Here is a 13,838-nt window from a genome sequence, read left to right as displayed (position 1 = left end):
CCATGGTCCATTTGGTCTTACGAATGCTCCAACTGTATTCATGAGTCTCATGAATGGGGTATTCTGCACTTTCCTTGACCAATTTTTGATTGTGTTCCTTGATGACATATTGATATATTCTCAGAATGAGAAGGAGCATGAGGAGCACTTGAGATAGGTATTGCAGTGCTTGAGAGACAATCAGTTATATGGCAGTCTGTCGAAGTGTGCATTCTTTAGATCAGAGGTCAGATATCTAGGACATGTTATATCCAGTGATGGGATCTTAGTTGACCCATCAAAGGTCAGAGATATTATGGATTGGCCAGTGCCAACTAGTGTGATAGAAGTCAGAAGTTTCATGGGTCTAGCAGGGTACTACAGATGCTTCGTTGAGGGGTTCTCTAGGGTTGCACATCCTAATACATCCCTTCAGCAAAAGGGAAAGAAATTTGAGTGGATAGAAAGGTTAGAGAGGGCCTTTCAGGATCTAAAAAGGGCACTCACTAGTGCACCTATTCTTGTTGTGCCAGATCCCTCAGTTGATTTCATGGTATGCACATACGCTTCCTTAGATGGGTTAGGAGCAATCTTTATGCAGGAGGGTCGAGTTATAGCATATGAGTCTAGGAAACTTAAGACTCATGAGCTTAACTACCCTACACATGACCTTGAGCTTACAACAGTAGTGCATGCACTTGGGAGGTGGAGACACTTCCTTTTGGGTCATCATTTTGAGCTTCATTCAGATCATCAGAGCTTGCATTACATATTCAATCAACCTAATCTTAATGCTCATTAGAGGAGATGGATGGAGTTTTTATGTGAGTATGATTTTGATGTTCACTACATCAAGGGGAAATAGAACATAGTTGCAAATGCCTTGAGTAGGAGACGTCATGAGTTATGCTCCATGTCTATGGACATAGATCTGAGAGGTCATTTATTGCAGTAGTTGCTAGAGGATGAGTGGTATTTAGAGGTATGTCAGGTAGTGCGTTCTCAGGAGACCTTGGAAGGGAAATATGCAAACTATTCATTAGAGTCTGATGGACTACTACACCATAGAGGGTGCATCTATGTACCTTATTCCGATGGATTGCATGATTTCATTGTGTTGGAGGCTCATAGAGATCCTTATGTAGCGCATCTTGGAGTTAAGAAGATGCATGTAGATTTGAGACAGTTATATCATTGGCTAGGTATGCGGCAATTCATTGTTGTACTAGTAGCCTGATGCCTTGAGTGCTAGAGAGTCAAGGCGGAGCACCGCCATCCAGGTGGGTTGCTCCAGTCTCATGTGATACCAGAGTGGAAGTGACATACTATATCGATGGACTTTGTCATTGGTCTTCCTATGTTGGTGCGTCATCATGATGCCATCATGGTGATAGTTGACAAGTTGACCAAGGTGGCCCACTTCTCACTAGTCCAGACTACCTTCACAACACCAGTAGTGGCACAGGTATTCTTGCGGGATATTGTTAGACTTCATGGCGTTCCACTCAAGATTATCTCAGACAGAGACTCCCTCTTCACTTCTTCCTTTTGGAAGGCAATACAGATAACAATGGGTACCAGACTCAACTTCAGTACAACCTATCATTCGAAAACGGATGGACAGACATAGAGGGTAAACTAGGTGTTAGAAGAAATGATCTATATGTACGTCATGGATCATCAAACCAGATGGGAAGAGTATCTTCCTTTGGTAGAGTTTGCCTATAACAATGGGCATCACACTTCTTTGGGGATGCCACCTTTTCAGGCTTTGTACAGCAGACCTTGCAGGACACCTTTGAGTTGAGACCGCATTGAGGATAGAGTAGCCATAGATCCTGAGATGGTTCGTGATATGGAGCTGTAGGTGATTTTGATTAGATAGTGCCTTAGAGAGGCATAGGATAGGCAGAAGAAGTATGCAGATGTGAAGAGGATAGACTGTAGCTTCATAGTTGGGGACAAAATTTTCTTGAGAGTGCGACCGCATAAGAGTCCAATTCGTTATGGAAAGGGTTCTAGGCTCACACCTCACTTTGTTGGACCATTTGAGATCCTTGAGAGGATAGGACCAGTTGCATATCATCTAGCTTTGCCACCTAGCCTGTCACGCATCCACAATGTGTTTCATGTATTAGTTCTGAGGAAGTACATTTATGATGAGTCTCATATTTTGGATTGGGATGCCTTGCAGGTAGAGTCAGACGGGCAACTAGCTTTGGAGCCCATCCGCATTTTGGCTCATCGGACACTGTCTCTTTGAGGTCGAGAGCTGGACTAGGTTAGGGTCCAGTGGGATTGTTATGACGAGGTTACAACATCATGAGAGGATGCAACACAAATGAGATCTCAGTACCCCCATCTTTTTGATGAACTCCAGGAGGAAGTTCATGCCTAGAGGGGGAGGGTGTGAGGACCTACCCCGAGCCATCATAACATTTCGGTTATTTTGATGTTGGACCTATTATTGATACTATATTTTGATGCATTATGGACATAGATTTTATATGATCTAGCGTTTGGATAACATTGATATGATTATATCATCTACTTTGATTTGCAATACTTTATTTTGATGCTAGAAATTATGGATGCATGCTCTATAAATGATTTAATTCCATGATTATGATGATGATGCCATTTAGTAGATTATTTTATGTGGATGTTATTAGATAATTGGATACTTGATTATTATAATTGAAATTGTATGCAATGTCTAAATTGTATTCTTTTTATATGATAATATTATATGTGATTTTTGGAATTACTAATGTGCGAGTGAGATGTGCAGGAAAATTATTCCATGGGACCATAGAAACTATTCGGAGAATCAAGCCTAGACCTATGTGTGTTTGTGAAGCCAAGGGTTGTCTATTTGGAGAGACAACACCTTGTTTGTAAATGTGTTTTAATTTGTAAATGTTATGCTTGGATGTGTGTTTAATTTGGAAATTGTTTTATTATAAATTCCAAAAAAGGGACATTTGCCATGTGTGTTTTAGTGATGTGTAATTCTTTTTGTGGTGTCACTTGACACATGTGCTGTAAGATGAGTTGGCAATGACATGTCTATTTGGAGGAAATTTGTTTTACCAATGCATTTTTTAATTATCCTAGTATGGTCCCAAGAAAGTCTTGGATAGGGAGCCATTAGAAAGGTCAACTCAGGGTTGACCTGTAGGTAAACTTTGGGTGAGTTTCTAGGGGATTAAACTAACTCCCAGGGTCAAGTTAGGGGCATTTTTAGTGGGCCATATGATGTACCTATGGATGAAGGCCAAATATAGCCATGTGTCTACTCCCTAGGGACTGTTTAGTCACCCCAAAAATTGAGTTTCCCAAGTTGGCCGAATTTCAACTTTAGAGGAGCCTTCCTAGGTTAGACAACCCCCCCCGCATGAGTGACATTGCTCTTCCCCATTCCTTTTACCTTTTTGAGGTGCCTTGGCTAGAGAGTTTGTAAGGTGTTGGGAAGACCAACCGATGAACATCCTTCACCCTTCCCAAGTGGGTTGGAAAGAGTGAGGAGTGTCTTCTTAGAGAATAGTTTGGGAGGGAGAAGTTTGATCACCCACTCTCCATTTTGGAGACTTAGATTCTTGAATAGTTTTCATAAGTTTTTAAAAGGGTTTTGACTATGTCTTGAAGGGAAAAGATAGTGGATTTGGGTAGCTCTTCTACAAGATTCATCACCCTTTTGGCAGATTTAAGATTGGTTGTTTTTATAGCTCTTGTATGTTGTTGTACTTTTGAAAAGAATGCTTGTTATAATTGTTTTCATTATTGATACCTTAGTGTGTTAGGAAGATGTTGAGTTCTTCCCTATGTGTTCTTTTATTTTTGTGATTTTTGAGTTTTGTTTTGGGGGTTTTCAAGGCCAAACTCACCCTTGGGAGAGTAGGGTGGCCTTGGGGTGAAGGGTTGTTTGACAACCTATGAGTGTAGAGGCTCTCTTTGGAAGAGAGTGATTTACAAGGGGTTATGGGACCCTTGTTGCATAGTATTTTGTTTATGCAATGGGGGTCATAAGGGGAGTTTGTTGGCTTGTATGCCTTGGGGACATAAGGAATTGTTGGGACAAGTTTGAAACTTGTGGATGTGTTTATTTTGTAGCCTTGCAATGGCATTATGTTCTCCTACTTGTCGAATTCTCCTTTAGGTATATAGTCCACCTTCACCCCACTTGAAAAGTCACATAAGTGACATTGTTTATCCTTGGGTTGAGAGTGTTAATGTTGTTATGAGTTTTCTTGCTTGTATGTGTTTTGAATGTGTGTATCCTGTTTAGCCTTGATTCTCCTAGCTCGAGGGTGGCTTCTTGTAAGCCTAGGTTGGGAGGTGAGCCTCCATGGTCACAACCTACAACTTTTATTTGCAGGTTTGCTTGGGAAGAAATTGGAAGGAAAGCTGAAATGGTCCTATTGTTTATTGTATTTTAGTTGCAAAAAAGAAAAGAAAAGAATTTTTTTATTATTGTGTTTAGTTGTAGAAAAGAAATAAAAAGAATTTCATAATGTATTTAGTTGCAAAAAAGAAAATGTAACTATTGGAATAGGTTTTACCATGTAATAAAGATGTATTTTAAATTTAAAGTATTTATATTTTTGCAAAAAGAAGAATACATTTGTTGATTATTTCTGTATTGATATAGCTGCTTGAAAAAGATTAAAAAATATATTATATTTTGTTATTGAAAAAGGAAATGCAAAGTTAAATGTCAAATAGGAAAAGTCATTTTTAAACAGAAATGAAATATTTATTTACATCTATAGTTCAAACTCAAAGGAAGATAGATATTTTAGAGTGTATATTATTATTGCACATCTTGTTGTTTATGGATTAAATGATTTTTAGAAAAAGTTAGTTGCAGCTGTAAATGAATAAAATTTTGTCATATTTTACATTCTGTAAAAGCATGTTAGTGAAAAGAAAATAAATCTAGATATAGAGTTATTTAAATCAAAATGTTAACTATATGTTATTGATTAAAAAAAAAGAGAAAACAAATTTACTCTATTCTGTTATTTAACATACCCTCCTAAAATGCTTTGGAAGAAACAGATTTAAAACTAACTAACTAACTATATATATATATATATTGTAATAAGTATACCTAATGTTTAAAAAAAAAAACTGCATCTAACTGTTGTAATTATTCTAAAATAAAATTATTAATACATGTTCTGCATCAAAGTTGAAATATATAGATTTAATAAACTATGAGAAACCTGGAAACAAAGGGAATGTTAAGTTATTCTAAGTATTCTGATTTTTCCATATTAAAATCCTGAGAACAGTTTGCAAAAAAAATTAAATACTCATGTATATATATGTACCCTAAAATATAGATTACAATGCTTGTTGTTAAAACTCAGGGATGTATATATTGTCACACACACACACATATATATTTTAATGTTTTAAAAATAATAATAATAATAATAACAAAAAAAAAATTTAACCTAGGGCAGCCACCATGGGCAACCACAGTGGGCGGCATGGGGCTGCCACTGTGGGTATCCACGGTGAACGACACACGGTCACCACTGGGGGTATCCACAGTGGTGCCCGGGTGCCCCTTCGCCCCGCGCCATGCTAACTCCCCCTCCCGTCCTCCGCCATGCCTGCCTCTTTTGGCCTCCCTTCGCCCATGCCGCTGCCCTGTTCAACACACACACAGAAAAAAAAAAGAATGTAGAACAAGCAACCCTAACCCAATTTCAGGTTAGGGTTAGCTTGATAAGAATAAAAGATAAAAAGAGAGGAAATGTAAGGAAGTAAAGTAGCGGAAACAACTTCCTACACTAACCTTGAGAGGAGAGTAATGCAAAACTTTTTCAGATCGTTACAACAGTTACAGAAAATAGAAATAGATATAATAACATTCATACCACAACACAATGATTTACGTGGGGAAAACCCTTTCGGGAGAAAAACCCCACCCTCCAAAAGCAGCTCAATATTTTATTCAGCAATCAAAAACAGATTACAAAATACTTGCAGAGCAAGCTCTTCGCAGGAGTACCACTAATCAAAGATTCAGAGGCAACTCAATAGCCATGAGACTCTTACACACAACCTCTATCTCACACACCTCATAAATAGGAGATACAATACAAGAAACCGTCAAACGGTATTACAAAACCATGGGCTAAAACCACCCAATAAGGTGTAGCCGACCTTATCTCCCTTCTATGACATGTTAAAGCACACATCAACACGTGTCGCTCCCTTTTACAACTCATTTATGTATTCGATACAAATTATTTTTCCTATTTCAGGAGTACAAACTTTCGGAGGCCATAACTTGAGAACCGGGTGTCCGATTGACGAACCGTTTGAAGAGCCGGAAAGCTCGCGAAGTGCTCTATCACCTCGTAACCCGCTTCACCGGTTACGGCAACTTTTCAGGGCATTTCGGAGCCTCTAAAGTCCCCAAAATTAAGTTTAAACATTTTATTGCACCCCTCCAAGACGAAAACTTTAATATCTTCAAAACTAGCTGTGACCTTGCGACGCAACTTTACCGGAATGCTTATCTAGCCAACCAGAAGCTTCAGGGAGAGTTTCGCACCATTTCGTGCTCAAATAAAAACTTACTATAAATAGTAACCTCGCATAAATGCAATGTTGAGACACCATTTTTTCCAACAAATCTCCCACTTGTCGAACACCTTGCATGAGCGGAAGGGAATGTCAACACAATGAATCAATTGCTAGGGGCCATAAGGCCCATAGACTCTGAACACCATCTGAACTTCTCTGTGCTCACAGCCTTAGTTAAAGCATCTGCAACATTCATCAAAGTGTCCACCTTAACCAACTTCACCCTACCATCTTCGACCATATCTCTAACAAAATGATACTGAACATCAATATGTTTGGTCCGGGCATGAAATGTCGGGTTCTTAGCTAGGCTAATTGCACTCTGACTGTCACAGTAAATTGTCACTGTACCTTGTTTTATTCCAATATCCGAACACAGTCTCTTAAGCCAAATGGCCTCTTTACAAGCATGAGTAGCTGCCATATACTCTGCTTCAGTAGTGGATAGAGCAACCACAGCCTGTCGCTTACTCATCCAACTAATTGCACCACCAAACAAAGTAAACACATAAGCACTGGTGGATCTTCTTCTATCAATATCACCTGCCCAATCTGAATCCACATAACCATGGATATCAAGGGAAGTCATGTCTCCAACTGAATTACCATGATAACACAAGGAATACTCTGAAGTACCCTTCAAATATCTGAATACTCTTTTGACTGCATCCCAATGAACTCTACCAGGATTAGACATATATCTAGAAAGTACTCCCACTGCTTGGGCAATGTCTGGTCTAGTACAGACCATAGCATACATCAAGCTTCCAACCGCACTCTGGTAAGGCACTCTGCTCATGTCTTCCATCTCCAATGGGGATGTAGGACAATCTGAAATGGATAGTTTCATTCCAACTGTAAAAGGAACACTCAATGGTCTACAATTCTGCATGTTGAACCTCTGTAACACTGAATTCACATACTTACTCTGGCCTAGCCATAGCTTTCTGTTCACCCTATCTCTTCTAATTTCCATCCCAAGAATGTGCTTTGCTGCACCAAGATCTTTCATTTCAAATTTAGCAGCGAGCTGAGACTTCAGTTCTGAAATCATACCTTTCCCTTTACCAATGAATAACATATCATCAACATACAATGCAATGAATAAGAAATGATCACCATAAGATTTATAATAAACACAGTGATCTGATTTAGAACGTTCAAATCCCAAACTCAACACATATGTATCAAATTTCTGGTACCACATCCTAGGACTTTGTTTGAGGCCATACAAAGATTTCTTCAATTTACAGACCAAATTACTTTTGCCTTTCACCACATAGTGCTCCGGCTGTGTCATATAAATATCTTCCTCCAAATCACCATGAAGGAAAGCAGTTTTTACATCCATTTGCTCAACCTCTAAATCATAAGCAGTAGCAATCGAAAGCAAAAATCTAATGGACGTCATTTTTGCAACAGGAGAAAATATCTCACCGTAATCAACACCCTCAACCTGAGAGTAGCCTTTTGCAACCAACCTTGCTTTATACTTCTCAATGCTTCCATCTGAACCAATCTTTTTCTTGAACACCCATTTACAACCAACAGGTTTTCCTCCTTCAGGCAACGGTACAAGATCCCATGTATCATTCTTTTTCAAAGCTGCCATTTCTTCCTCCATAGCAATCTTCTAGGATTCTGCATCATTCATACCTAATGCCTCTTCTACAGATTTTGGTTCATCCACACTAGTATTCAAAGCAAAAATACATCTCCAATCATCAGGTGAATACCTTTTAGGTGGTTGTCTATATCTTGTAGACCTTTGAACAAGCTGAGTTGGAAGTTCTTCCTCTTCTTCTGAAGATTCAGAGCTAGACGAGCTCTCCTCAAATTCTTGCCTATCTAGGGGTCTTGATTCAACTCTTTTAGGTGTAGAAGGAAGTTGAATCACATCTTCCTTTTTAGTCTGTTCTGGCTGCAGTGTAACAGAAGGAGACTTAATTTCTCTAAAAATAACACTTCTACTGTGAATTACCTTTTGTGCAACAGGGTCCCAAAGCTTGTATCCTTTCACACCATAACTATACCCGATGAAGATACATTTCACAGCCTTGTTCTCCAACTTTGTTCGCTTCTCCTTTGGCACATGTGCATATGCCTCGCAACCAAAAACTCTAAGATGTCTCAATGAAGGCTTGTGACCTGACCATGCTTCCATAGGCGTTTTATCAACAAGAGTTGATGTAGGAGACCTGTTAATCAGGTAGCAAGCAGTGGCAACAGCTTCAGCCCAAAACTTTTGTTCGAGACCAGCACCACTCAACATACTCCTAGCCTTCTCCATCAGTGTCCTGTTCATTCTTTCTGCAACTCCATTCTGCTGTGGAGAATACGGAGTTGTCTTATGCCTGTTAATTCCACAGTCTTTACAGAATCTATCAAAATCATTAGAGCAAAACTCACCGCCATTATCAGTTCTCAAACATTTTATTTTCTTTCCAGTCTGCAACTCAACCATTGCTTTAAATTCTTTAAAACGACTAAAAACTTCAGATTTGCTCTTTAGAAAATATACCCATGTCCTTCTACTAAAATCATCAATAAATGAAACATAATATGTGGATTTTCCAATCGAAGAGACATCTACTGGACCAAACACATCAGAATGGATAAGATCCAAAACACCACAAGTTTTATGAGAACTCGAGTAAAACTGAACGCGGTTTTGTTTTCCATAAATGCAATGCTCATAGAAATCAAAGTCAAGATTACAATCATTCAAACCTTCAACAAGATTTTTATTTTTCAAGGTCCTTAGACCCTTTTCTCCAATGTGGCCAAGTCTCTGGTGCCATAACATAGTCTTCTCTGCAGGTAACTTTGCTTCAGACGAAAGAGCACCCTTAGGTACCCAAAAACCATTTCCATCTGCTGAAGGTGAAACCTTCAAATCTTCTAGTGAAGTATCCACAAATTTGCTTTTTACAGAAGTGCTATTACATTCAACAGTGTATGCTTCAAGCTTATACAAAGTGCCAAACCTGACACCTCTAGCAACTACCATAGCACCCTTAATCATCTTACATCCTGCTTCAGAAAAGACTACCTGCACACCTGCATCTATCAGTTTGCTCACAGATAACAGGTTTCGTTTTAATCCAGGGATATGCAGCACACCATTAATCCTTTTTATTCTACCATCAGAAAACCTGATTCTAACTTTACCTCGACCAACAATGTCTAGTTGTGAATCATCACCCAAGTACACCTTACCTCCATTAAATCCTTCATATTCAGAAAACCAATCTCTATTGGAAGTCATATGAAAAGATGCACCTGAGTCAATTAGCCAGGCATCATTACCTGCATGAGTCGCCAAAGCCGCAATAAATGAATCGCCATCTTCCTTGTTGGACTCAGAATCAGAATCGAACTTTTTCTTTTTCTTCTTCTTTTCTTCTTTGCAGTCCTTACGGATGTGACCCGGTTTACCGCAATTCCAGCAAATGACTTTGGACTTTCCAGGAGATTTCGACCTCCCTTTGGATTTGGACTTGCCGCGCTTCTCATTCTTCTTGCCTTTCTCCTTAGGTCTTCCACGAACGGTTAGGGCTTCCTTTGAACTGATGGATACCTTCCTTCGCATCTCTTCACCGAGTAGGGCACCCACCACGTCTTCAGATTTCAAAACAACAGAAGTACTACCGATAGCCATAACAAGAGAATCCCACGAATCAGGCAAAGAACAAAGCAAGATCTGACATTTCTCCTCCTCATCCATCTTAACACCAACGGATACTAATTGAGCCACAATCATATTGAATGCCTCTAGGTGGTCTGCAATTCGTCCACCCTCTTCCATCTTCAAGGAATACAATTTCTTTCTTAAGAAAATTTGATTTAATAAAGATTTCACTTGATACATCTCACCAAGCTTAGTCCATAGCTTCTTTGCAGAGTTCTCTTCATGGACATTGATTAGAACAGAGTCTGCCAGGCACAGTCTGATTAGACCCTTGGCTTTTCGGTCCATAACATCATACTGAGCTGCCGCAGTAGGATCTGAGGGCCTTTGGACATTCGCATCAACAGCATCCCAAAGATCTCGATCTATTAGCAGATCTTCCATCTTCAGCTTCCACATCTCAAAATTACTTCCATTAAATTTCTCCACCTCTATTCTCCCTGACGAACTCGCCATCTAAATATTCCTGCAACAAGATCAAAAAGTGTCTTCTGCACAAGCTCCCACTCAAATCTGGATTAGTTCAAAAAACCCAACTGCCCACAATTGAAACCAAAGGTGATCAGGCTCTGATACCACTTGTAAGGAAGTAAAGTAGCGGAAACAACTTCCTACACTAACCTTGAGAGGAGAGTAATGCAAAACTTTTTCAGATCGTTACAACAGTTACAGAAAATAGAAATAGATATAATAACATTCATACCACAACACAATGATTTACGTGGGGAAAACCCTTTCGGGAGAAAAACCCCACCCTCCAAAAGCAGCTCAATATTTTATTCAGCAATCAAAAATAGATTACAAAATACTTGCAGAGCAAGCTCTTCGCAGGAGTACCACTAATCAGAGATTCAGAGGCAACTCAATAGCCATGAGACTCTTACACACAACCTCTATCTCACACACCTCATAAATAGGAGATACAATACAAGAAACCGTCAAATGGTATTACAAAACCATGGGCTAAAACCACCCAATAAGGTGTAGCCGACCTTATCTCCCTTCTATGACATGTTAAAGCACACATCAACACGTGTCGCTCCCTTTTACAGCTCATTTATGTATTCGATACAAATTATTTTTCCTATTTCAGGAGTACAAACTTCCGGAGGCCATAACTTGAGAACAGGGTGTCCGATTGACGAACCGTTTGAAGCGCCGGAAAGCTCGCGAAGTGCTCTATCACCTCGTAACCCGCTTCACCGGTTACGGCAACTTTTCAGGGCATTTTGGAGCCTCTAAAGTCCCCAAAATTAAGTTTAAACATTTTATTGCACCCCTCCAAGACGAAAACTTTAATATCTTCAAAACTAGCTGTGACCTTGCGACGCAACTTTACCGGAATGCTTATCTAGCCAACCAGAAGCTTCAGGGAGAGTTTCGCACCATTTCGTGCTCAAATAAAAACTTACTATAAATAGTAACCTCGCATAAATGCAAGGTTGAGACACCATTTTTCCCAACAGGAAAGAGTTAGTATAAAAGAATAAATCAACCCTAGTTAGGGTTTGGATTAAAATATTAATATAAATGAAATGAGGGGGAATTCTTTTCAAAATTTGAAAAAGAATTTCCCCCCCATTTATCTATAGCGAATATGGAGTATTAAATAATCCCCTAATATTGACTAGGGTAAAATTGGTTCTTAATATAGACTTTAGTAGGGAAATGTGTGTTAGTATACACCTATATATATATATATATATATATATATATATATATATATATATATATATATATATATATATATATATATATACTAACACACACACACACACACACACACACACACACACACACACACACATATATATATGCTAGTTCATATATTTATTAATTATGTTATTTGGGATAAAAATCTTTTGGGGAATTTTTATTAATGGAATTTATTAAAAGTATTAATGTAAACTTTTCACCTATGAGGTCATTGATGCCCAATTATATAATAGTTGAAATTTAAATATCTAAGGGGAATTAAATTTGACCTTAATATAAAATGAATTTATTAGTCTAATATTCTATTTGATTTGTTTAACTTTATTATTTTAATTTAATGGCCTTTTTGCGTTTGCTCAATTAATTATTTTTAATACGAGTTAACATTATTTTATTTAGCCTTGAGTATACTAATACTTTTGAGATAATTCATATCTCTCGATTCTTTTTGGAGAATTCTTCAATGTTTAGGGAAGAATTAGTCTACTCTAATGTTTACACTATAATGATGGAGTTGAATTAAATCAACTTAGGAAACCATTCTATTTAACCTTGAGTTAACCCTTAGTTAAGACAAGACTTATTTATTCCTTTCTAAATGTAGATTATTTAATGTATTTATGTTGTTTTTAAAAAAAAAAATGTTCCGTTTTTGCCCAAAAGTTTGGGCATGACAAATGACAACATCATTTGCTAAGATACGTGCAGACCATAGACAACATAACATTGATGCTATTAACACGGTAACCAAGCTTGGCAATTCATTGCTTAACTTACAACATATGTCTGCACAACAAGCTGCACATATCGTTCTTTCCCTCCCTCTGAAATATAGTTCATGCAAATGTAAATTCATAAACACTTCTGCTACTGATAGTTGCACATTTGTTCTCAAAACTTCAAAGGTTTTAAGCAATGAACTAGATGAATCACAGAATATTGATTGAAAACCTTGATTGACCATTATATAAAACGCCCTAAAACGTTAGCCGATATTTGTCTAGCAGATTTTGTCGCAGAATATACAATAGAAAAAGGAAAGATCACACAATGAACTAGACCACAAATTATTAGATTCATCACATACAATAAATATATTGATATTGAAAACTATTACAGAGAAAAGCTTTTATTGTATGTTCCTTTCTGGGATGATGAAAATTCATTGAAAAAAGGCTTCACAACATGGCAACATCCTTTTGCCAACTATGAAAAAATAGGAAATGTCATTGAAGCAAAATATACATACAACATAAATGAAATATGGAGTGATATGGACGTTGCTACCATTAATACCAATGATGAAGAGGAAAGCTACAAACATGAAAACAATATGCAAAGGTTCACAAGCAAGGACAATGAACAATATAATTTACAACCAGATTTAGATACAATAAGACATAATGTCTCCACCAAAAAATTAACAAGCCCATTCGAAATAATTGCTCATCCATAGTTACTTGACAATACAAAATAATACAATGTTCGTAGAGTGTTGAACAATGAACAACAAACGATAGTCAAAGAGATACAAATGAAAAAACAACAGGAAAACCTTAAGCCATTGCATTTGTTCTTAACAGGAGATGTCGACATAGGGAAAACCTTCACTGCAAAAGCCATATATCAAGGTCTTCTTCGTATATATAATAACTCTATTAATAGTGACCCAGACAAAAGAAAAGGCTTGTTTCTTGTATTCACAGGGAAAGTTGCTTACAATCTAGGTGGTACAACTCTAAATTCTGCACTTCTACTACCTTTTAAAAGATCAACCTTTGCTCCCTTGAGCTTAGAAAGATTAGATGCATTGACAAAACAATATCAACAACTGCGAATTATTCTT

At 37.8% G+C, this 13,838-nt stretch overlaps 1 protein-coding gene across 1 annotated transcript in view; it reads right to left on the bottom strand.

Moving 5' to 3' along the window:
- The window catches only part of LOC131051115 (cytochrome P450 716B1-like), a 126,259-nt gene that overhangs the window by 80,737 nt on the left and 31,684 nt on the right, over positions 1-13,838 (bottom strand). The window contains exon 2 of the mRNA XM_059217639.1: positions 5,442-5,640. Within this exon, the coding sequence (XP_059073622.1) occupies positions 5,442-5,640 (199 nt within the window). The remainder of the gene's footprint in view (positions 1-5,441; positions 5,641-13,838) is intronic.

Source organism: Cryptomeria japonica, chromosome 3 (genome assembly GCF_030272615.1).
Source record: "Cryptomeria japonica chromosome 3, Sugi_1.0, whole genome shotgun sequence".
Lineage (NCBI taxonomy): Eukaryota > Viridiplantae > Streptophyta > Pinopsida > Cupressales > Cupressaceae > Cryptomeria > Cryptomeria japonica.
Note: the sequence above shows the minus strand (reverse complement) of the source record. Positions and strands in the feature narration are given on the sequence as shown.